This window comes from Homalodisca vitripennis, unplaced genomic scaffold, assembly GCF_021130785.1.
Source record: "Homalodisca vitripennis isolate AUS2020 unplaced genomic scaffold, UT_GWSS_2.1 ScUCBcl_20;HRSCAF=552, whole genome shotgun sequence".
In the NCBI taxonomy this organism is placed as follows: domain Eukaryota; kingdom Metazoa; phylum Arthropoda; class Insecta; order Hemiptera; family Cicadellidae; genus Homalodisca; species Homalodisca vitripennis.
Genome location: NW_025776140.1, coordinates 39,891 through 65,887, shown reverse-complemented (window position 1 = coordinate 65,887; position 25,997 = coordinate 39,891). Strand labels below are relative to the sequence as shown.

Below are 25,997 nucleotides of genomic sequence, written 5' to 3'. Positions count from 1 at the left end.
GCAGGGCTCCCGGTCGCCGGTAGCATGCTTGCCGGTCTGGACCGGCACGCTTTGTGCCGCACAGCACTGGCATTGTGTGTGCGCTCTTCAACAAACTACATGTTCTCATCAATCCCGGCCGGGATGCCGTTCACCGGCATCCCAGTAACCGGGACTGTGTGTCCCAGGCCTAAGATTACATTGCCGACGACGCCGTACCGGTGCTGTGCTGTTGACATGTCGTGTAGTGTGAAAACGCCCTTAGTCGCACTCGGTCAAAACGACAGACGCACTGTTTGCCCACTCTCAAGGTCACTCCGACTCAAACTGCTTTGCTGCCACCCCCACCCCTGCATTGTGTACATCCCCACACGAGCTCCTCACGCCTGAGTTTTAGTGGGGCGATCAAGGCAGGCGGAGAGAAAGAGTGGGGGCAGAGCCGAGCAGTACCGATAAATCCCGAAAATTTCTGACAAACCCTGTACATGCGGCTGATAGCGACCTCAGTTCGGAACGGTTCTGATTTCTATTATCTTACGAATTAATGAGTCGTTTTATATCCGAATTAATTATTCGTTTTATATCCGAATTAATGAGTCGTTTTATATCCGAATTAATGAGTCGTTTTATATCCGAACATATCTCCAAAACATAGAAATTATATCGAATTAATTATATTAATATTGAACTTCTTTGTAACTCCAAAGACACTTTACAAAATGTGAGATGGTGCACAACGAATAAAATGTCATAATCTTTTTGTGCTATTGGAATATATTCAAATTAATAGGGCAAAAGCAACATATTATAATGTGGAGTCCTTAATTGGTAGTAAATAAATTAATAATTACGCTACAAAATCTGTAATAAGAGTTATGTAATAGCTGTAATAAACTAAGGGCATAAAAAAGAAACTTGCGAGAAATATTCAACCAAAAACATAATTATAGAAATATGACAAAATCAATGACAACTACCTGACTTAAATACCTAACATAACACGTAACATCATTAATAAATACAAAATTTTCCTAATTATATTATATTACTGTAACTGACAAATTCAGTTTAAGATCATATATGAGTATATTTTTGGTTTACAATTTTAAACACTTATATTTATGTAAGAAATATTACACTTATATTACAGAAATATTTATGTAATACAGATGATGAAAATAATTTAGTCCTACTGATCTCTAATGCTACGAATATACAGATTTATGATACAATTTACAATTACACAAATTTATATAATTTATTGAAGTCTGCCATTGTCACTCAGAAGGCTTAAGTCTAGGCAAATCTCTAATTTTTTCTCCTCTGTGAGGCGTCTCTGCGAGGATTTTTTGTTCCTTTTCGTGGAAAAATAACTTCTCTGTTTGGTAATATTGGTATTGCCTGATTGCCTTCTGTTAAACTCTTCTTCCTAAAACATAAATTCAATAAATTTGACAGAATTTTCCGTGACATAGTTTTGAGCTGCTATTATATTTATTTGATTAAGGCAGTTGGAAATTGCAATGAACCAAATATAATGTTACGAAACAATTTTATTGGTTTCAATTTTAATACAAAAGCTGCAATTAAAAAACTCAACTTAATTGTTGATTTTGTTTTTGGAGACTCTGAAGATCATTCTTTAACTACTATGCTAAGTAGGGCTCTTTTTAATCCTCCTGGATGTTTAATCCACCCTCAAATGTTTTATAGCTACGCCACTGAATGTAACGAGGTTACTTTGTTACATTAGACTTCCTTTTTGGTCTTTCGATACTCCGTTGTATTGGTTTATTTTTATGTAGACAAGAGTAATTGTCTGCCATTAATTACGTTGTAAAATCAAGGTTCAATGAAATAAATTTAATTGCGCTGCATCCTACAACATCCAGCTTTGAAAATGTAATTTAAATATACGTATACTAAACTACAGAAAGGGGTTTGAAAATACAGTGATACATTTTAATAGGTTTGCCAGGTACTGAACTAAATTAAATTCAGGGGAGTACAGAGCGAGAATGCGCGGACTGCTCATTCCACTATTCTAATACACGGGCTATCTGTAGTTGGCGGGAGGGGCCCCTCAATCCCCACTCTTTCTGTTCGCCTGGCTTGATCGCCCCATTAAAACTCAGGCGTGAGGAGCTCGTACATCCCCACCAACAAAGTCATGGCGGGAGAAACCAATCTGTCTACAACTCATTGTTTAGTGAATGAAAATGGAGGGCGTCGGTCAAAATGACCGACATGCGACTGATGACGGGTTAAATCAGATAATGAAAAGAACGCATGCGTCACTCCGCGGGAATGTTCTCAATGTCACTGCTCAGTCGCGACTGAACGTACACGCCCCAACAAGCGCGCCACGTCTTTCTACAGATGGAGGGGTAAAGCTACACGCGGGCTCAAGGCTCAACCCATTCTGACCACTATTCTAACAATAAATATACCTACTTGTGGAGTGTCGCTCCGCCGCGCGTGCGGTCGGGGGTTATTAGCTTGGGGGAAGACATTGAAAGTGCGGGCAGTGTCAGTGATAGCGATGCTGATTGCTCCGGCAGTTTCGAAGAACAAATCACCGATGACAACGACTGCATGGCTGGGATTACTCCTTTAGTGGATGATTAAAGTAAGTCTAGTGTATACAACACAGAAATAATTTATTCATAAGTGTTTATTATTCATTAAATATTTATTCATAGTAATATTTTATTTTGTTAACCAGCAATATCTTGGAGTCGTGTAATTTTAAGGGAGTACATTGCCTAGATACGCGCATCAGCCCAATGTCTGCAGTAGTGGTAGTAGCTGCCAGCCGCACCTGCCGTCCCGCTCCTCTTAGGCTACGGCCACACTCACCGTTTTTGTCGCTGCGTCAGAATCGCAACGATAGGAGAATCTCTGTTTGGCCCGGCCTCCACTTGCGATTTGTTGTCGCGCGATTGTTTTGTCGCAGTCGCAAAACTTAATTGAGGTGCATCCACTTGCGACAGAATCGTTGTAGATTTTGATCATGGATGACATCGAAGCAAGTGTTGTGATCGCGCTTTTACTTCGTGCTAGACGTAAACGGCGAAAACATAATTACTGGGTTCACCCAATAACAAGTCAGCGATTACTAAAAGGGCAGTTTCACAAGTTATTTGAAGATTTGAGTGAACATCCTATAAAATTCTTTCAGTATTACCGAATGACGAAAAATAGTTTTGATGAACTTTTGAGAATAATTGGTCCATCAATTACATATAAAAACACAAAATGGAGATTGTCTATACCACCAGAAGAACGTCTATCAGTGACTTTGAGGTGAGTAATAATTACAGAAAATCAAATTATCTTATTTGTTTATCTATTAAAAACTCTTTATTAAATCAAAACATTTTAAAAAACACAAGTACAAATTAATAAAAATCAAATGTTATAGGAATAACTAAGGGTTAGTAGTTTACCCATTAAAAGAGTTACGATAAATCAAAAAGATCACTTCCACTTGCAGAGGGTGATGACAAAACACTTCCTGCAAAATCGTTGTAAAAATTCTGCATTGGCCCAGTATTTTGTGGATACACAGGTTGGTTAGAATTATGTCCGTAAGCAGAATGGCTATGCTGTGGCTGTTGTGTATGTTGGGAAGAGCTGATGTAACCAGGGCGTGGATTAATGTTTCGAGCTTGCCTCATGACGTTTAAAATTTCTATCTTAGCATAATGCTTTTGCTCTTCATTTAATTTTCCTAACATTGGAACCAACATTAAAGCGAAGTGTTTATCTTCATTACCCTCGTCACTTTGTCTTGCTTTCAAAATGTTCAATAAAGATGTCTCATATGAGTTTGCATTTTGTTTCTTACTATTTTTACGCCTTTCACGCTCGGTCTGTGCATTAATGCCAAGTGAGCATCTTGCAGTAGAATTACCTTCTTGAATGTCATCAGATGTATCATGTGGTTGCTCTGGTTCATATCCATCCGTTTCATTGAGGGAGATATTACTAATAGTTTCTCTTCCTTTTACAAAGGGAACCAAAAACAGCAACGCATCAAAATGGATATACTTTCTTCTTTTTGTTGCTCCTTGGCCTGATGTGGTTTTTCGTTGTGCTGCAATTTCCCTCAAAAAGCAGTCCTTTAAATTCTTCCACTTTTTTTGAACGTCTGTACCTGGAATACAAATTTAGTATTAACCCCCCTAGAATAATTAAAAATTATATTTTATTGATTTCAAATGTAAAACCTATGCCATAACTTCATCATAACACTTTTGATATAGTACCTCCTTATTTTCAGAATTTATTATTTTCAGGTACCTTGCCACTGGGAACAGCTTCATTTCGTTACACTTTGAATATTTATTGGGTGCCAGCACAATTGGTCACATCATTAAAGATACTTGCTCAAAATTGTGGACATGTTTACAACCAATACACATGCCTACCAAATCAGAGGAAGATTGGAAGGAGATAGCAAAACAATTTTACTTGCGAACGAACTTCCCAAATTGCATTGGTGCCATTGACGGCAAACATATAAGAATTCAGAAGCCAAATCACTCTGGATCTCTTTTTTACAATTATAAAAATTACTTTTCGATTGTGTTACTTGCTGTAGTAGACGCAGACTATTGTTTTACAGCAATCGATGTAGGATCTTACGGTAGTAACAGTGATTCAAATATTCTGAAAAAACTCCGCACTAGGTGCAAAGTTGATTGATGGCAAACTGAACATCCCTCAAGCTCAAACTCTTCCTAATGACGAAAATGGAAAACCTATGCCATTTGTTATAGTTGGAGATGAAGCATTTGCTACATCAAGAAATATAGTGAGGCCTTATCCCAGGAAGAATTTATCCATGAAACAAAGAGTATACAACTACAGAATGTGCCGTGCTCGAAGAATGGTGGAATGCACGTTTGGTATTTTAGCCAACAAATGGCGAATTTTCCATCGGCCATTGAATGTCCAAACGAACTTAGCGGATGACATTATTAAATCATCCTGCGTTCTCAACAACTTTGTAAGAAGAAAAGATGGTATTCGAGTTGAAGATGAATGCTATGAGTGTCCGCTGGTATGTATACAACAAGTCGGTGTACGGGGTACCTCTTCAGGTATCGAAGCAAGAGACTACTTGGCAGATTACTTCATTTCACCTCAAGGCTCATTACCTTGGCAATACGACCATGTTTAAATCAATAAGAAGAAGTTGGCATAATAATACATGGAAGTGATTTACAGAAGAAACCTCTGTTTAAAAAATTGTTTAATACATGTTAAGAGTAACTAAAGTTTAATAATTTCATTATTAATCATTTATACAACCATATCTTGTTAGCCAAAACTACATTTTGGTTTAAATAAATTGCTAATAAAACTATGAACGATGTTTTATTTACAGAAACCTATTAGGTAGACCCTATTAAAATGAAATATTGAAAAAATGTTTCTTGTGAAATAATAATAAAAAATAAACAAAACTGTTGGGAATAAATTAAAAAAGCATACAATATTTTAATAGACGATAATATAATAGATTTATAAGATAATACAATATCAAAGACGAAAATAAATTGATAATCGGGAACATATAGAACTGCAATGAATCCGATAAGATATAAATTATAAGTTAGTGTAGGCTACATTTTTTAGATATCCTGTAGGTGGTATTTTTAGCCAATTAATGCTATCATATTTAAAATCACTCACCTTTATGTTTCTTTTCTTTTGATGTAAGGTCATTCCAGTTTTCTATCACTTTACCACACACTTCAGTCCACAGTTTTTCTTTTATATTTCGGTCACTGTACTCTTTTAATTGTTTATTATAAAGAGCCGGTCTCTTTTCTACTTCACTAATTAGCAAATCAGTATCAATGACTGATAATACTAATTTACTAGTAGAGGTTTCACTGTCAGACATATTTATTTAGTTAACAAACAGCCACCGCTCGACAGTACTCAGTCAAAAATGCGACTAAATAATCGCCAGTGGATGCATGTCGATGCCTGTCCGTGTGACTCATTTTATTTCCGCGACAGTCGCGTCGCGGTCAAAATAGGTCCAGTTGCGTTTTTTAAATCGCAGTCGCATTTCTGTCGCATGTGGATGCGCCTGCATTTAAAAACAATAGGTTCTATTTTTGCGACTAAACAATCGCGCGACAACAAATCGCAAGTGGAGGCCGGGCCTTTAGAATGGAGTTAAATGGGAGCCGGCCACACTGGCCGTCCTGCGACGACGGCAGCGATTCGAACGCAACATGTAGCGTTTTTCGGTCGCTGCGACGAAAACGCAGCTTATGTTATCAAATGAAGGTGGCCACACTCGCCGTTCCTGTCGCAACTTGTCCCTCCCCACTCTTCTTACTTCCTATACCATTTCAGTCACCTCACTCTATTTGTGACCTCTTTGACAAGTGTCTTCTTTGTTGTAATAATTCTATTAGTTAAAATGTTTGACACCGAACTATTTATTAACGAGGTGAGCATCCGTCCTCCACTTTGGGATCTTAAATTAAAGGACTACAGTAACCGTGATTTAAAATCTAAGCTATGGATTGAGGTGGCCAGGATAGTGCTTTCGAACTGGGAGCAGATGACTAATGAGGAAAAAAATAAAGAAGGTGAGTAAAATTTTAGTACTTGAAATAATAATGAATTTATTTTCATAAAAACAAGACCATTTACAAAAAATAAGCAATGACTGAAAAACTAACCTAACCACATTTTCCAGTAATTGTGCAAGTAGAGAGAATATTTAACTGCTTAAAAAAATTTACTCCAGTCTTCCGTGAAAAATCGTAATCGCTCCCTGTAGCGTACAAAATAAAATGTAGGACTGTAAGGTTTTACAGAAATTACTATAATTTTAGCACAACAATTACTAAAACTATCAATGTTATGCACACATTACATGAAACTGAACAGCATTGAATATTATAAATAAAAAATAATATAAATATGATGTGTTCATATCTAAGGGAGTTTCAGTTTATAAAGCAGTAATGTACACTTTTATCAAGCTCATTTACAAAACTTTCCTATATTATTAATGGCATACTTAAGAGTAAGTTATTTAAATCATGTCAAATTGCCAAGGAACGCTTCCAGCGGGGGATGTGAAATAATTGGCGAATCTATCGCGGATTGCTTTTGCAGTCAAAGGGGCGCCGCCAGTGCCCAACACGGGTATGTCTTCTAAAGGACAAGACAGGGTGTCTTCAAACTGAAAACCGTCTCTTACACGTACAAAGTTGTGTAAAACACATGCGGCTTGAACAACCTCTACAACAAATTCTGAGTCCAAACAAATAGCACCATGAAAAACTCGCCATTTGTTAGCAAGTAAACCGAAAGTGCATTCAACAAATCGACGAGCTCGTGAAAGCCGATAGTTTAAACAATATTTTTTGTGTGGTTACATTTCTTTTAGCATATGGCCTAAGAACATGTTGAGTCATTGAGAAAGCTTCATCTGCTACAATGACGAAAGGCATTGGGGTGTCATCTTCAGAATCAGGCAATCTTTGATCATTTGGTATACTAAGTTTTCCCTTAACTAGCAGATTGTGCAAGGCAGACTGTCTAAAAATATTAGAATCACTATTTTTTTCCGTAACTACCAATATCAATTGCAGTAAAACAATAGTTTGAATTAACCAAAGCAAGCAACACAACAGAAAAAAAATTGTTTGTAGTTGAAATACTCCGAGCCACTTCCTTGAGGATTCACTATTCGGATATGTTTTCCGTCCAAGGCTCCTATGCAGTTTGGAAAATTTGCACGAGTATTGAAGCCATTGGCAATTTCTTCCCATTCTTCGGTATTTGGCAGTTTCATAAACTTTTCTTTCATAGTAGCCCATAAAACCGTGCAAGTTTCTCTGATGAGTTTACTTATAGTCGATCTACCAATTCGGTATTCAAACGCGAGAGATCTGAACGTGTTTCCTGTAGCAATAAACCTGAAACAAATAACAAAATCTGTAGATATATATTTTTATCTCACAGTAATAAGACACTGTGTTAGTTGTTCAAGTTTATTATTGGGGACTTGAACATAAAACCCAACCCCCCCCCCCACCTGAAACGAAACAAATCTAACTTTTTGGACTTTTCTGGTTGGTTAATGTAATTTACATTACTAACATGTATCCTTGATAAAGTATATAATTGCATAAACTGTCTTTATTACAGTAAAGGAATTGCAAAAAAAATGGAGATCACTACGAGATTGTTTTGCGAGGGAGATGAAAAACTTGAAATTACCTAGTGGCAGTAGCCAAAAGAAGAAGAAAAAGTATGTGTACTTCGATCAACTGCTGTTCCTCACTGCGAACAACACTGACAGGAGGTAAGAATTAATAAGAAAATATTAGCAAATCTGTTAACCTAACCTAACCTAACCTAACCTTTTTCAACTTGTTTTTTTTAACAGGTTTAACTTGTTGTAGGTAAAAAATTTGAGAGTTTAACTTTTATCCTGAACTCAATGGTGAAGAGCTATTTTCTTGCAGGACAACCACCAATGTTCCTGATGAGTAACCCGACATTGGAAACGAAAATGCGGCTACTGAAGAAAACAACGAAGATTTGACTGAGGTAGTTGCTTCAGAACCAGCAACACCTAACCAAGTAGCGCCCAACCAAGCAGCGCCTAACCGTATCAACAAAAAATATCGACAGACTCCCTTTGAAATGGCCGTACTTAAACATTTGACAAATGCAAGCAAGCCAACGGATGAAGAAGAAGAAGCTGATAAGCACTTTCTACTATCCTTTTTGCCTATGTTAAAAAACCTTCCTGTTGACAAAACATTGTGGGTTCGGATGAAATTTACGGAAGTTATGCAGCAAGCCTTGGCAGTAGAACGCTATAACCCTCCCCCTGCATTTTTTGCCCACTCAAGTCACCAGTGGCAGCAGCTACCAAACGTCCCTAATCATCCCCAATATAACTACCCTAATTGGACGGATGCTTCTCCAAGAGAGCGCCAGGCTAACATTCAGTCCCCTACACCCTCTGAATCGCTTAGTAACAATAATTCGGATGTGTTTAGTGTTTTTGAAGAATTGTAATTGGACTGGACACCTTCATTGCAAAAGTGTTAATTATTTTTACTGCATTATTTAAATGTAAGATTACATAACCTCTTGCATTACAAATATTACTTGTTTGATTTGATATTTTGCTATCTCATTTACCTACAACAACAAATACAATTATAATCTATTACAAATAACTATTAAAGTAATGGATTTAAAATTATAATAACATGAAATTTGTTCTGAGGTTAAGTGGTAGAGACGACTGAACTTCGCCTCCTTAAATTTTCCTTTTCCATTTCAATATAAAGTAGGAACGTGGAATAATTGATAACGTTGAAGCATTTAATATATTTTGTCAAATGTTATTATAATATCAGAGTAATTGTCACATTTTGTTACGTACCTCAAAGTTACAGCTAAGCGTTCCTCTGCTGGTATACTCAGACGTAGTCTGGTGTCTTGTTTTGACAGATCATCTCTCACTAGAGCTAATAGTTCATCAAACGATGTGGCACTCATTCGAAAATAAGAGAAGAACTTTTCATTATCATTACGCAAAAAACTCATTAATGTATAAAACTGGCCTTGGCTCAAACGCACTGTGTTCATTGGATGAATACCAAATCTTCTCTTTCTTTTCTTTTTCAAATAAGATCTAACAGCTAACACTAGTAATAAGTCTGCTTCACTTAGAGAAGACATCTTTGCCACTGAGATCTGCGTTTTTGACGGCGAGTGTGGCCCATGTCTGCGATTCTGACGCAACGTCATCGTCGCATGCGATTCTGACGCAGCGACAAAAACGGTGAGTGTGGCCGTAGCCTTAAGCATGGCGCACAGTGCAGACGCGCCGCGCTGCGCCGAACCGCACCGCCTTTTGGAAAGTTCCGCTGACCGTCGCACATACTGGGCGCGCCGAACTCCTTCCCTCACTACAGCTGCAGTGCTATCAGTTAGTGTGCAGTCGTATGGTTATGTTGTGTCGTTTTGTTTAATAATTTACATTTTGTTTAATGAGCAGCTCTGAAGATGAAGATCTGTTTTTATTTTGTCTTCTTCAATCAGAAGAGGAGGAGAAGAGACAAAAAACAATGTGGGTTCATCCTATAAATGAGAAAAGGAAAAAATACGGGGAATTTCACCACCTTTTCTCCGATTTATTAAAGGACAAACGGAAATTTTTCAAATATTTTAGAATGTCCCCCGAAAAGTTTTATGAGCTATTGAACATGCTTAGGCCTTTAATTGAAAAACAAGACACATATTTTAAAAGACCAGTTTCACCTGAAGAAAGGCTTGCGGTTTGATTAAGGTAAGTTTTTAACTAAGTCTTTACTAAATACCAAAATATGGATAAACTTACAATAAAGTAGTTTTTATTAAATATATGCAAATAATGTTTTGTAACTTTAAATATTTTCAGAAACCACAATTTACTCATTAAATTTTTTTCTTCTTCGGTTAGAAAACATAACATCAAATGTGTTTCAGCAATAAATTATTATTTAACAATGTATCGCTGTTCAGAGCTTTTTTAATAAACAATAGGCTATTTGTTTCAAAAATGTAATGTATTTTATCTGTAAGAAAGCAAAGTTTCAAAAATAACACACAAATTATGCATACAGTACTTCCTACATATTACAATAAGTTTTAGCCAGGGCGCATATTGCCACACGTGGCACGGCCCGGGCAGCGCAGCACAGCACAGGGCAGCAGCGGCGAAAAATCTGCGTCGCACAGTTTACCTCGCATATTGGGAAGCAGTTATCATACAGCAGTTCAGTGTCTTGTGTGTTTGTTGATATAGTTTTGTTTTATTATAATAGTTTAACATAACAATAACAGTTACCTTGTTTACCTAGTTTATTACCTTGTTTAAAACCTTGTATGATGAGCATGTTGTCAAAATATTTGGATTTGAGTTCTGACTCAGATTCTGATGCCGACCTAGATTTATTATTACTACTTCATCAGAGAACAAGAAAGAACAAGCGTAGAAACAGTGACTACCTGAAAAAAAGAAGTTCTCATGGTGAATTTGTTCTGACAAAAGAGTTGTGTAGTGAAAGGTTTACGAACTATTTTCGTCTCAACAAAGCGGAATTCCAAGAAGTTCACAGCCTGGTCCAACCTCTTATTTCTTCCGAGGGATGTAATGCTCAAAAACCAATTGGGAGTGAAGAAAAACTAGCAGTATTTCTAAGGTAAGTTTTTATTTATAAGTATAACACCAATATGAAAACGTGTAAGTACAATGAAAAAATGGAAAAATCATATTGCCTTACTGTAATAATCTAAAAACATTAGGTGTTAAAGGTATTGATAAAAGAGACCAGTGAAGACGTTGGCAAACTGGGGTTTTCAGGGGCGTAAGGCGAGGTCGACGTTGAACGATGTCCTAGAGCTGAAGAAGAGGTAGAAGTTTCCGGAGACAAGACGTTTAGAGAACGTGACCAGTTGTCATACGTTAACTGACGATCCTCATACATAGGCTGATGAACTTGATGCCGGGGCTGTTGTGGGGAATGGGTAGGTTGTTGAATGTTCAGCAAACGTGCTTCCTCGTCGGTTACTGACAGAAAGACATTCCTTCTCACAATATGCTGGGATGAAGGAGGCATTTTTTTTGTTAGCTCATACATCGACATGAAAAATAGATGTAAATCATCTGAAGGAGCTATTTTTTCATCCAGTGTTTTTTCTTTCTTTAGCCCGCTCTGTTGCCCTCTGCTCACGCTGTTCAATAGCTTTTACTATTACGGTGTCAACTTCATGATTTTTAAATTTCTTTTGTGGTCTTGATGGTGGTGGCGATAGATTATCTGTAGGTTCCTTTACAGACAAATCAACTGAGTTAACTCTTTCAACGTCGGCTGTGTCTGGCTGAGACTCTTCATCAACTATCCCGGTAATGTTATTTTCGACGTCCTGGTTCTCTTCTGTCTGCTGTGTTTCTGGTTGTCCTCGTAGTTGTGGTTCAGAGTTGGGGTCATCATTGGTAAAACTTGTTTCTCGATTTTCATTAACCATGTATTGCAACAAAAATTCCATTTGAGCTTGAAACCTCCATGGTTTAATATCTGTTGCTGCTGCACCACTTTTCATCATACGCTTTTGCCGGCGTAGAGCATCTCTATGGTTGTTCCTTAATTTCTTCCACATAGATTTTACCTCTTCAACTGAAAAAGAGAGAGAAAACTTAATACTTATTTTATTTATAACGATAAACAGGTAAGGGGATTCCACACTGGAAAATGACCATTTACCAAAAACAATTTTGTTGCATACGTTTGTTCCGCTAGGCTAAACCAGAACTATCTACTGCAACTATTAAGTTATCTATTGCATGAAAGTAGCATATATATTTTTTTGTTGTAGGTATCTGGCTTCTGGTGACAGCTACAAAAGCATCGGCTACAGTTACCGGATGGGAGATAGAACAGTAGCTAACATTGTGAATGAGGTCTCCGTCGCAATATGGACAACTATGCAGCCGGATTATTTGCCACAACCTACATCAGAGACGTGGCTGTCGATTGCGTCTGATTTTAATTCAAGATGGAATTTTCCTCACTGTGTGGGGGCGATTGATGGGAAGCACATTGTTATAAAGAAACCAAACAAATCTGGATCATCATACTACAATTACAAACACACTTTCTCCATCGTCCTAATGGCAGCTGTTGACGCTACATCAAAATTCACTTTCATCGATGTAGGATCCATGGGGAGATTCAGTGACGGTAATATTTTTTCAAGTTGCGAATTGGAAAAAAAATGGTAAGAGGAAGTCTTAAACTGCCCTCCCCTTCTGAACTTCCCTCCTTTCAACATAGTATGCCATACGTGTTTGTAGGGGATGAGGCCTTCCCGCTAATGTGCAACTTGATGAGACCCTACCCAAAGAAGCAAGTTACGGACAACCATGAAAATAAGGTGTTCAACTACAGGCTTTCACGGGCCAGACAAACTGTTGAGTGTGCTTTTGGAATTCTAGCATCGCGATTCCGCGTATTCCAAAAACCATTCGAGATTAAAGTTTCTAGCGTTGTCAGTGTCGTAAAAGCAGCTTGTTTGCTACATAATTATCTGCGCAGAAATGCTGCAGTAAATGTGGATAGTGAAGATGTTTCAACTGGACAATTACCAAAAGAGCAACTGGTTCCAGTATCAAGGAATCGAGCAAGAAGTGTACAAGCAGCTTTTGCAGTAAGACATAAGTACACTGCATACTTTAACTCAGTAGGAAGTGTGGAGTGGCAGGATGAACGAGTCTCTGAAGGACAATATTAAATTCATGTTTGTAGTTAGTCTACGACTGGAGTTAACCCACTGGAGGTTGTATCTTCTGATTGTCCATACTGTTAGAAATATAAGTCATTGGCATGTTATATGGCTCATTTAAAAAATTGACATCCTACACAAAGTAGGCCTATCCTTCATTGTTTTAGTTTTACTTTTATATAAAGCCTTTTTTGTACACAGAATTATAATTCTTTCATACAAATGTTTACAATAAAACTAAATTTTTGTGGTAAAAAATTTAATGTAGTAAAATAATTTCTGTTCCTGACATTTTATATCTCAAAATAACTAATTTTTACAACATTTTACAAGAATCGTGTATTTATTTCTAAATAATATTTATGTAAATGTATTTATCCCTATCCCAAAATATTAATAATATCACTGTAGTACAGAAAAGTTATTTATGTGATATATAAAACAGAAATTCGGTGTAGATAACCTGAAAATAATAAGATACATAGATTTTGTTAGGGTTAACTAATAACAAGTCCCTTACCATCTGCAATGTTGAGTTCTTTTGCGATTTTCCCCCAGATTTCTTGCTTGTATTTAGTCTTCATATATTTTCCATCACTGGTATCATACAAAATACGACTTGGCCCACCTGTTTTGTTCCCCTTGCTGCAATCACTTTTGGCGCCTCCAGCACAGTACTTATTCCACTCTCGTCTAAATTTAAAATTCTTGACGGAGGAACTTCTACTTTTGCGAACAAAGCTTCTAGGTTGTCAAAATACGTTCCCACGTTGTGTTTATTAAAGCTAGTGTTCCTGGACAGACTAGTCTTTTCTGCTTGGCGAAGTGAAAGTCCTTGATGTCTCTTCATAAAATGGTTTAGCCATTCTTCTCCTGATAAGCCTGTAGTACGCCATTTAGCAGGTATGCGTTGATCGAGATTCAAAGCCAAGGCATATTTGAAGGCTAATTCCCTGGCCATCATGTAAGTTAGGCCATAGTTCATTCTGGACCTTTCAATGCAATAGTCTGCAATTTTTTGTTCTTGTTCAGGTGTAAATACTTGTCTTTGAGAGTATTTAGTGTTATAAACAGGGGCCATATCTTCTATAGTAACCTCTTTTACTGGCTGGTGCTCATCTTCAACCTCTTGAAATAAAGTTACATTTTCATTGCCCACAGGCTCATTGACATGATCCTCATTGTTAAGCTCATCAACTCCATTACCATTGTTAGGCTCATTAGCTATAAGACTATTCTCATTGTTGACTTCCTTTTGCTTTACTTTGTTGAGTCTGAAATGTAGGGTCGACTTTTTAAGCCCATGGGCTTCGGCAGCTTCTCTAATGGATCGGTAGTTACCATTTCTATAGTCATTTAATGCCGCTACTATAGATTCTTCAGAAATATTAGCCCTGTCTGTTTTCTTTATATACTTCCTAACCATCTTTAACCTGGAAAAACAAAAAAACAGTATGTAGCAATGACAAAACATAAAATAATGTTTTGTCCAATTGTGCCCCATACTTTTGTCCAAAACTGCCCCGAGGTAGGTTAAGATATAAAAATTGAAGATTACAGAAAGGAAGTGACATAACCTCAAAATGAATGAATTCATTGCATAGTCAGTTAAACTAACAATTTCAAAATAATAGACACAATTGTTTCAGGATAATACTTACTGTGAAAGAGATAAGTTTGTGAATATGCAAAATCACTTCATTTTGGGTAAAAAACATAAAATATGAACTCAATTTCTAAGAAGATGTGCCACAATAACCAAACTTTCCACAGTGAAATGTGACCGTCTCAGGCATACCAAAATGGGAAATTGAAGGGAGACAAAAATTTCCCTCTAGCTATAAAAGGCATTGTCCAATAGTGCCCCAGTCCAATAGTGCCCCGGTCTCCCCTACCGTTTCTGAGAGTTCACTGTCCGTTATATTATCACACTCTTATAAAAACTGAAAACGTCAACTCTAAAGTAACTAAAAAAAAAAAAAAAAAAAACTAAGAGAAGATCTACTATTATTATTGTAAAACTATTAGTAATAAAATGTGGTTTTAAGTATTGTAAACAAACAGCAAAACAAAGATGTAGATGTAAACACAACTCACGGTCAGCTGACACTGAAAATCACCCGACATGCTAACACAAAAGCAGGCGTACCAACCTCATAAGATATCAACACAAAATTTTCAGGACACATGTACAAAGACATGGTGGATCGTTTTCTGCGTTCTCCGCAAAAAGGGCACATAGCGGTATGTGCCCTTCTTGCAGCTACCGCCTCAATTCATCCATCCATTCATTCGTTCAAGAGTCTGTAAATCATTGAATGCTTTCAATAATTTCAGTCTAAAATTATAATATTAATTAGTATTATTATTACTTTTTTCAGATACTTGGCGACAGGAGCTTCATTCAAGAGTTTATCATTCTCATTTCGTCGTGTTGGTGCGTCCACAGTTAGCAAGATAGTAAAAGAAACCGTTGTGCAAATATGGAATGTATTACATCCTATTCATATGCCACATCCCACAAAAGAATGTTTCGTCCAGACAAGCAAAGACTATTATCAATTATGGAGTTTTCCAAACTGTTTAGGATGCATTGATGGAAAGCATGTCAGAATTTTGTGCCCACCGAATTCAGGAACAATGTTTTATAATTACAAAAAGTTTTACTCAATTGTTTTATTAGGAGTTTGTGATGCAAATTATAGATTTCTTGTAGTTGATGTCGGGGGATTCGGCAAACAGAGTGATGGAGCCACTTTTACTTCATCTGCCTTTTACCAAATGTTAAAAAATAATGAGCTTGATATTCCGGATGATGCTTGTTTACCTGGAACTAATGTCAAAACGCCTTTGGTTTTTCTCGCAGATGAAGCTTTCCCCTTATCTATGCGTGTTCTAACACCTTACAATATGGACAATCTTAATGATGAAAAAGCAGTCTTTAATAAAAGGCACACAAGAGCTCGAAAAAGTATTGAATGCACGTTTGGAATCTTGTATTAAAAATGAAGACTATTATCTAAGAATATTGAAACAGATCATAAAACTGCAGATATGACAATTAAGAGTGTATGTGTTTTTCAAAATACTATTATAGATCGAGAAGGCTTTGAGAGGCATTTGACAGAGGTCAAAACAGTTCAACCCAAGAATATTCAGGTTCCAAGAAGGCAGCGGCAGAGAGGTCGTCAGTCAAGTGATGCTCTTCTTATGCGGGACACATACACACAATACTTTAACGAAAATATGATTCATTTTCCGAAAGAATGAACAAAGTAGCCTATTATTGTAATTATAACTTATAATGAATATACTGTACTGTACTTCAAGCTTATTGCAGTAAAATTGGCTATATATCTACTTAAATGTATAATGTTTAAAATACAATTAATAGATACACAAACGTACCTGAACAATTATTTTCTGCTCCAACCTCCTTCCAAAGCTTGTCCAACGTATATCTATTATGGTGGTCACTCAGTTGTTGGTTCCATATAGCTTCACGATTCCGGATCGAAATAACAAAGGCCTCCACGTTCATTTTTGTAGATTATGTTACAATAATCACTTGCGCAGGAAGCCCCGAGTCAACTGGAGCTGCGCTGCAAAGAAATCGTTTATGATTTCACGAGCGGCGAGTCAAGATTCATGTCGATGCATGAAGCGCTTCTTGGCGCCTCACTATGTTCGGGTCAACCTAAACATATTGCATATTTAATGACGCGCAGCTTGACTCACTGCTTGACTCTTCACTCGCTGCTCCACTATGTTTTTACCCTAAAGGGTCAAGTACACGGGGCGAGTTTACAAGCTACAAGCCGGCTTTTTTACAAGCAGCTCGTAAACTAGCCCAGTGTACTCACTGCACTCGCTTAAAAGCTGCTTTTAAAAAAGCTCTTGAAAAAGTTTACTCTGCCGGCGACTTTACACGCCACTCGCCGGCTTTTGAGCGATTAAGATTGTAAACTAGCCAAGTGTACTCACAGTAGCTTGTGGATTGTCCAGAAGCAACGAGTAGAACGGTCTTGAAAATGTCGGAGGAATTAGTTCTATCGGGAGTTTTAGTTCTATCAAAAGTGATTAAAAAAGAGTTAATTAGGCGACAAAACGCGAAACGGAAGAAGAGGAAAGTGTGGGTGAAACCGTGGGTAGGAAGACGTACTGAATATGGTGCATCACATACATTACTGAAAGAGCTGAAGAACGAAGACAATGCAGCCTATAGAAATATGTTAAGAATTACAGGTGAACAGTTTGATGAGTTACTGGAAATGGTTCGCGGAAAGTTGTCAAAGCAGGACAGAATGGCGATTCCAGTAACCACAAAATTAGAAATAACATTACGATATTTAGCGACTGGTGATTCGTTTAAATCTTTGGAGTACCTGTTTCGAGTTCCAGAAACAACAATATCCAGGTTCTTACCACATGTACTTACGGAGATTTGTTGCGTGCTTCGTCCATTTATTAATGTAAGTGTAAATATTTTATCTTATTTTTATTTTCAAAACTTGCATGAATGAAGAACATTTTGCCCTTGTATTAAGTAACGTTGGTTTGAAATATGGAAAAGGATGGTAAATATACACTTCTCAATCTCAAAACTTGTATTTAAAAATTTATCTTGAACAAAATGAAATGCTTTTGATACATAATATATTAATTAAATGTTTACAAACGTATTTATCATTGCTCTTTTCAATATGTCCTCTTCCTCGTTTGAATAACAAACGGACGCTATTGATTGAGGAGATTGCAATGAAGGAAATTTGTCATATTGATGTTGAACTGATCCATCGTCCAATGTGTTTAACTTACAACGAGTGATACAATTTTGTATCTCCTGCTGTAGCAGGATGGCTGCCCGATTAGGTAGCTGACGCATTTCTGATGCGACATACCTGCCAAACAGGTCATACGGCTTGTCCTCAATAGATTTGTTTGCTATATATTTGTTGGATAGCTTGAGCTATTTCTTTGTCTGGTATACTATCTGATTTTTTTAAACCTTTTTTTCGGCTGCTCAGGTGGCTTCATAATTTCAGATGATTGAGCAGTGATTTTTCCCCCGATGTCAGGCTCATCTTGGTCAATAGAGTTCCCTTCCTCATCTTTTTCTGCAATATCAGTTTGGCTTGCATCCTAAAAAAGGACAAAAACTGCTAATAATTTTATGTAATTTTTATGCATTATTTATAGTCCAGTCAATGACAGTAAAAATACTGTATTACAGTAGAACTTCGATAATTCGGACCTCTATAATTCTTAGTTCCCCAAAATTCGTAGTAAAACCTCGGTCCCTTGAAATAACCGTTATAATTCGTAGAAAAACAATGCATTTCGGTCCCCTCCTTATTTCGTAGTAATTTCGCTGCCCAGATGGTCTCAGTTCGTCGTAACTTCTATAATACGTAGTAATGTAGGCCAGAACATGCTATAATTCGTACTTGAGCCTCATTTTCGTTCATGTTGTTTAGGATTGTAAGCATCATACTAGGACTTAGGACTGAAAGCATCATGTGTATCGTTATTCAGTACCATAGTTGAGTTCCAAGAACCGAGTACGAGTGTCTCTAGCCGAGAAAAAAACAAAAGATAATTCGACCTCCTATTCGAAGTAAATCCTCGGCCCCTTTAACTACGAATTATCGAAGTTCTACTGTACCTCCTAATGTTTTAGAGTAGCATTGATTTTCATGAAAATTTGTAATTAGCTTCTGAATCAAAATTCCCCAATGTAAAAACAAACCTTAATATAATACAAATATATAATTAGCTATTACAAAGAAGGAAATTAAAAACCGTCACTGACTGGACTAATACCGTAGCAAAAAAGTTGTTATAAACTATATTTCATTTTCAGGTACCCACAACTGTTGAAGAGTGGAAAAAAATTGAAAAGGTTTTCCTCCAACGTTGGAATTTCCCTAGATGCTGTGGAGCGATTGATGGTAAACATGTTCTTATTAAAAGACCTCCAGGTTCAGGTTCAGTATACTACAACTATAAGAAAACCTACAGCATCATACTACTCGCTATGGTGGATGCTGATTATTGCTTCACTTACGTTGATGTAGGAGGAAATGGAAGAGCCAATGACAGTGCAGTGTTCAGAAATAGTTCTCTGAACATTGCAATGGAAAATAAAACAATTGGGTTTCCTGAGGACCATGTTATTATCGGAGATGATGCTTTCCCTCTTAGACCCGATCTTATGAAGCCTTTTAGTAAACATGGATTAAGTGATGAAGAGAAAATTTTCAATTATCGCACATCCCGTGCCAGGAGAGTTTCAGAGAATGCTTTTGGCATACTTGCCTGGCGTTTTCGAGTGTTCTCAAAAGCAATTGAGCTGAAACCCGACATCATCGATAGAGTTATTTTGGCTGCTTGCAGTTTGCATAACTGGTTGCGAAAGACTTCCCCAGGCCACTATATGCCACAAAAAGCACTGGACAGAGAAGATTTAAACACAGGAGAAGTAACACCTGGTCAGTGGAGGTTACATGCCAACACCTTACGACCAGTGACCTCACTGGGCAGCAACAATCCAAACAGAACAGCAATACAGATCAGACAACAGTTCATGAAATATTTCTCTGAAGAAAATCCTCTACCCTGGCAATGGGAGAAACTTGGACTAAAAAGGCCTTAAAGAATGTATTTAAAATATTTTTTGTAATCAAATTTAAAAATAACATGTAAATACATTTACTTACCAAATTTGATTGACTGCTTCTTGTTGCCAAAACCTCACTCAGGAAACATGCATCGTTGAACCAGGTTAGTTTTGGCACATAAACGTCATCTGCCCCACATCCACTCTTTTTACTTTTCTCAATTTGATTTAACTCCGTTCTGTAGACATCTTTAATGGACTTAATTTTTGCCGTAAGTTGCTTTTTATCCATTTGCCCCAACAACTGATTTTCTTCCAGTTCAGACATTAGTTGTTTAAACACCATATCCCTCAACGATTTGTTGCAGTAATTTTTATCTTTAATGTTAAAATTTTTATCCACAATTTTTTATCCACAATGCCGGAAACTGTTGATACAGTTGTAAAAACAACGAAATGTTATTCGCATTCCACTTCATTTTGTCAACAGGAAACCACTACGAAACAACAAACAGCAGGTATATTTCTACACGCCAGCTACTTGGCTACTGAGCGAGTGGAATGTATATGTGTACTCGACAACTAGCGCACTCGCCAACTCGCCGGCTTGTAGCTTGTAAACACGCCCCGTGTACTTCAGCCTTGACTAACAACTCACTACTGCTAAACCGCCGGCGGTCATACGCAGCTTGCCCGCGGCGTGCACGCTACTTGCAAATACGCAAGTGTGCATCGAGCCTTAACCACCCCGGCCCGCACTTCTCCTCAAACTCCTCACCCGTTCATGCGCGAACCGTTTCATGTCTGAGTAATCTATCTGTACGCCTAAAGCGGGCTACACACGGTCAGTTCGGTGTGTCACTTCGGTGTGTTCACTTCTAACTGAACGCAACAATCGCCTCCACACGCTCACTTCTGTGTGTCAGTTCGACCTGCCATCCACGAGTCGCCGTGAACGCCATTAGAGTTGAGCCTGTGTTTTTATTTTACGTTTTTATGATACATGTTTATTTTGACCGTGTGTAGACCACTCTGTGTTTGATCATGTATTCACATGATGAATTATTGTTTATGTGTAGTGCAGTAGCATTTGTTATAGTTAAAAGAAGAAAGCGCAGAATCAAGCCCAATATATGGCTTTAAAAACAAGCTAAATACTCATTACTCACATATTAAAATTTTGGATTAGCTGCGATTCCATTCAAAAGACCGGCACAATTGCATCAGGATGGACGAGGATACATATTTGGACTTATTATCTCGTGTTTCTCCTCTGATTAAAAAACAAGATACGAACATGCGAACAGCAATAACGCCTTACAGCAACCCTCCGCTATTTAGCAACGGGAAGGTCATTGGAAGACTTGAAATTTTCAACCTTAATTTCGCCACAAGCACTGGGCAAAATTATAGAAGAGACCTGCAAAGCCCTGTTAAAAGTGTTAAAGAAGGAATTCTGCAAGGTAAGTTATCAAAGGTTTTGATTTAAAAAAATGTTTTATTACATATATTACTCATGTAACAAATAATGTCTACAAGGTAAATTTTATCAGTAACATGTAGATAGCCTACACTTACGAATGAAAATTATAAACTTCGTAGAAATTGAAAAAAAAACGCCTTAAGGTTAAACATCACTCCTTTTAATTCCTGGCAAAAGTTTTAAATGTTCAAAAATTTACAATATACGAGTGTGGCTCATATTAAAACGTCACACATTATAAATGGGAAAGGCAAAAATAAAATAATGTTCAGTTTTGTGGTGTGTTTGGAACATAATTAGAATAATACTGACATAAGTTCTGTGCGCCAGATGTACCTGGGAACTGGGTTGGTAAACTCTGAGATTGTGATGTCTGCTGTTGATAGTTGGGTTGTGTAGGTGGGAAAAATGCATTGGACATGTTAAATGTCGATATTTGTTGTAAAGCGCCAACCTCCGCATCGAAAAGTGCATCATTAATTTCCTTTTCTGCGTATATGCGCTGTTGGGGTAAAGATCGAAGTTTCGCAGCAACATTTTTTCCAAACATATCGAACCGGTCTTCACGTTTAATATCAGCAAGCTTATCACCAACAGTGGCCAATATTTTATCTTCTGCCTTTTTTTGGCGCTTGAATTGACCTGGACCTGTACTTCTAGAAATGCTGGAAGAGCAGGAAGACGGACGTGTAGATAGTGTCCCCGGGCTATCGTTTTGGCTGTTTAATAACTGGGATGACTCATGCTGCGTCGAAGCAGTGATAGCTGAATTACCGGCGTCATCAATATCAGAATCCTAAAAAGAGAAAATAAATTCAATACTAGCAATCCTGGTGCGGAAATTCCGTAATATGCCCCAACTTGTTGTATGACCATGTAAGTTAGAAATGGTGCGTTTTATTTGAATATTTGCGTGAATTATATACTTTCCATACATACCTCACAAATAAAAAAAATGTTTTTTTTTTTTCAAAGTGTAGAAAATAACGCACTGATTCCGAAAGTGATAAATTTTGGTGACGGAAATCTATGGAAAACCCTGGAACATTGGAAAAAACGTTAATTTGAGTACCAACATGAGCAACTTCAGAAAAAAATCTGTTTTTCAGATTTTCCGGGGTTTCCCGACGTAAAAAAATTATCATATTCGGAATCAGGGCGTTATTTCCTACAGTTTGAAATTTTTAACTTCTTAGGTCGTATAGAAACTATAAAGTTACCAAATTTGCCTTCTTTGTAAGTAATTAATGCCATGTTTTTAATTTACAGTTCCCCAGTACCGAGGAAGAGTGGAAGGAGATTGGAAGAGGGTTCTATGAACAATGGAACTTCCCTAATTGCGTGGGAGCCATAGATGACAAGTTCCTATAGTTCCTCCACCTGGAAGTGGATCATTCTTTTTTAACTACAAGAAGTTCCACAGCCAAGTCTTACTGGGTGTCGCTGACTACGACTACAAATTGATCTATTTTAGTTTTGGTGTACTCGGACGGGATGGAGGTGTTGTATCGTATTGTGATTTGTATGAAAAAATGGTGAAGAAAACTCTAGGTCTACCACAACCAAGTTTGGCTGATGGCACATTGTTGCCATATGTGTTCATTGGTGACGAAGCATTTGAACTGAGAGAAAACTTTATGAAGCCATTCAATGCGAGTGTGTTGAACTATGAGCGACGAATTTGTAACTACAGGTTCTCGCGAGCACGACGAATTATCGAAAATGTTTTTTGTATTTTAGTTGCTTGGTTTGGAGTTTTACAAAAACCTATCACCTTCCGTCTCGATCATATCAGACTTTGTGCTTGCCTGCTGTGCTCTGCACAACTTTTTGCGAGCAACGTCACCGAACAAGTACACCCCTTCTGACTGCTTGGACGAAGAGAGTGAAGGAGTCCTGATTCCTGGACTACGCGTGTAGACCGCTTAACCTTTTCCACACTATCGAGAAAAGACGCCGGCTATTTATTTTCATTCGTAATAATAACGAAATAACAGCCCTCTATATATAAAGCTAAAAATTTACCGGTATATTTTGAGAAAATTTGCCGGCCCTCAAAATTTGCCGCCCTGTGCAGATGCACATACTGCACATGCGGAAATCCGGCCCTGTTTCCAACGATGTCATGTAAGTTGTCACTTGAAATATCAAGGCCTAGGTTAACCCTAGAAAGCTAAGGTTCGTAAAAAACACGTTACAGCTAAACATTCGTCAGGGAGACTACCATTAGTAAAAACATTTTTATTTTACATAAAAAGGGCTTTAATGAGAAAAAAGTATAAAAGCTTACTTACATCAAATATAATAGTTTTTTTCAAGTGCAGTCCACACACCACTTTCCTTGGTGTTCGCCACACATTGCCTTTGAGCAGCGCCGGCAGAAATGGGAGGTCATTCGTCGGTTTTTTGAAGGACAAAATGCACAAATTTTTGTTCCCTGGACAAGTTGAGGATCTATTTGGGCAGCAGGAATATCAACTTCCAGGATGCTGGCGATAGATTCGCGTAGACGCTTTGGCAAAGTTGTGATGCGATTTCGATATTGAAGCCAAAAGGCTTGACAAGTTCACAGTGCAATTTTTTTGCAAAATCACGTCTCGAAACTGGCTTTGAGCTCTGAGCAACCATGGTATGTGCGTAAATTATGTAGCAATTGACTAACATTATGTTAATCGTGCCATAAAAAACGCACAATGGCCATCTTCTAGTTTTTTCGGCTGCACGACATGTGTCAGCTTTCCGGGATGACCGTTGATGGCTGGTTGACATCATTAACGGTTGATGTCTTGCGTTGGCACATCTGGTCAAGACTGTCAACGGTGCCTTTGGTTGCATTGTAACATTCGATAATCTCTGGCTTCTTGCTCCTTGGGTTGATGGATGGTTGTTCATGAGTAGTTGAGAGCAACAACACGACTCTCTTACTCTTTGCTTTGTACGACACCATTGTTTTATGTCCGTCAAAACAAAACATTGAAGACCCAACCGGTCGATCTCCAGTTTCTTTCATCTCTGGAGATATTTCAGGTTTGTTCCGACGTAGAGTTACAACTAAAGTCATATTAATTGGTGGATTTAGAAATTGTGTTGATAATGAGATCAAAGTGAACCAGTTGTCCATGATGAGGTTCCTATTTGAACCTTAGACGCATTGTGTCAGCTCCTTTACGAAGAACTCGGCTTGTGGTGTATTTCTGGGAGTGGTTCCTTTACCCAAATATGGCATCGCATTTATCATGTATTTATAACCTGTATCACAAACCATCACAATCTTGATCATTTGCTGGTTTGTTAGGGATATACATACGAAATTTACAACGACCTCTGAATGCCAACAGCTATTCATCAATTGTTAAGTATGATCCTGGTTTGTAACTGTCTCTACAAGACGCCACAAACATCTCCCAGACTTCCTTTATTGGAGCGAAGCGATCTTGCCTGGTGGTGGTCCATGAGCTACAGTTGGTGGTGAAGCAGGACGAACTACGGCTGCTTGAGGTACAGGCACTAGTGGTGAAGCAGGACGAGCAACAGCTGCTCGAGGTCTAGGCACTGGTGGTGAAGCAGGACGAGCTAAAGCTTCCTGAGGTCTAGACATTGGTGGTGAAGCAGGACGAGCTAAAGCTGCCTGAGGTCTAGCCACTTGTGATGAAGCAGGACGAGCTAAAGGTGCATTTCCTACCTGAGGAATGTCTGTCGGTGGAGGATGACCATGGAAATTCCTTTTTACTTTTAGATACGGACGTATACGCTTGACCTGAGTTTCTCAATTGTTTGACTACATTTTTTTTCTATTGCGTTGGTGCTTGTTTCTTTCTTTTTACTCTCTTTTCCTTTTCTGTATTATTTGTCTCTCCATTTTCTTGAATAATATTTTGATTGCCTTCTGTTTCATGTTTGTGTTGGTTTTCAGGTTTCACAGGGTTTGTGTTTAAGGTTTCCTAACAATACGTTATTAGGTCTTACATTTTCTTCATCACTGAACTCTGAAGAGCTTTCTGATTCTGATCCAGATTTCACTTGAGGTTTAAAAGTAGGGTCAGCATCACTATCATCAGAAAAAAGATTATTTTCAGCTATGTCAAAGCCATTCAGATTGTCCATAAACGTTGTTGTGCAGAGCTGAGCTTCATCTGTGTTTGGTAAAGGTATGACTTCATCTGCTGTATTTTCAGGTAACACTTCTTGAGCAAATAATTCATCAGGAAATGCTTCTTTGGGAGAGTCTTCTTGAGTAAATTCAACAGTTTTCAATTCCGTGAACGTTGGTCCTCATGGTGTCTGAAAAATAAAAAAAATTGTTGAAGTTGCTCATGTTGGTATTCAAATTAACGTTTTTCCAATGTTCCGGGGTTTTCCATAGATTTCCGTCACCAAAATTTATCAGTTTCGGAATCAGTGCGTTATTTTCTACACTTTGGAAAAGAACATTTTTTATTCGTGAGGTATGTATGGAAAGTATATAATTCACGCAAATATTCAAATAAAACGCACCATTTCTAACTTACATGGTCATACAACAAGTTGGGGCATATTACGGAATATACGGTAAATATATATTTGGTTGTGAAAATTGTTATTTCA

At 37.7% G+C, this 25,997-nt stretch overlaps 4 protein-coding genes across 4 annotated transcripts; 2 read left to right on the top strand and 2 right to left on the bottom strand.

The window, feature by feature from the left end:
• Window positions 1-3,279: 3,279 nt before the first annotated feature.
• LOC124370123 lies at window positions 3,280-6,093 on the bottom strand. Its single transcript, XM_046828414.1, has 2 exons — window positions 5,683-6,093; window positions 3,280-4,138 (listed from the first exon to the last, which is right to left on the bottom strand). The coding sequence occupies exons 1-2, from the start codon at window positions 5,894-5,896 to the stop codon at window positions 3,441-3,443; spliced, it is 912 nt and encodes a 303-aa protein (XP_046684370.1). The 5' UTR covers window positions 5,897-6,093; the 3' UTR covers window positions 3,280-3,440.
• Window positions 6,094-6,177: 84 nt separating this feature from the next.
• LOC124370122 lies at window positions 6,178-9,158 on the top strand. Its single transcript, XM_046828413.1, has 3 exons — window positions 6,178-6,599; window positions 8,173-8,329; window positions 8,493-9,158. The coding sequence occupies exons 1-3, from the start codon at window positions 6,428-6,430 to the stop codon at window positions 8,518-8,520; spliced, it is 357 nt and encodes a 118-aa protein (XP_046684369.1). The 5' UTR covers window positions 6,178-6,427; the 3' UTR covers window positions 8,521-9,158.
• Window positions 9,159-19,348: 10,190 nt separating this feature from the next.
• LOC124370130 lies at window positions 19,349-19,966 on the top strand. Its single transcript, XM_046828421.1, has one exon. The coding sequence runs from the start codon at window positions 19,349-19,351 to the stop codon at window positions 19,964-19,966; it is 618 nt and encodes a 205-aa protein (XP_046684377.1).
• A 4,178-nt stretch (window positions 19,967-24,144) lies between these two features.
• On the bottom strand, window positions 24,145-24,474 carry LOC124370129. The gene has a single exon (XM_046828420.1). The coding sequence runs from the start codon at window positions 24,472-24,474 to the stop codon at window positions 24,145-24,147; it is 330 nt and encodes a 109-aa protein (XP_046684376.1).
• Between the last annotated feature and the right edge of the window lie 1,523 nt (window positions 24,475-25,997).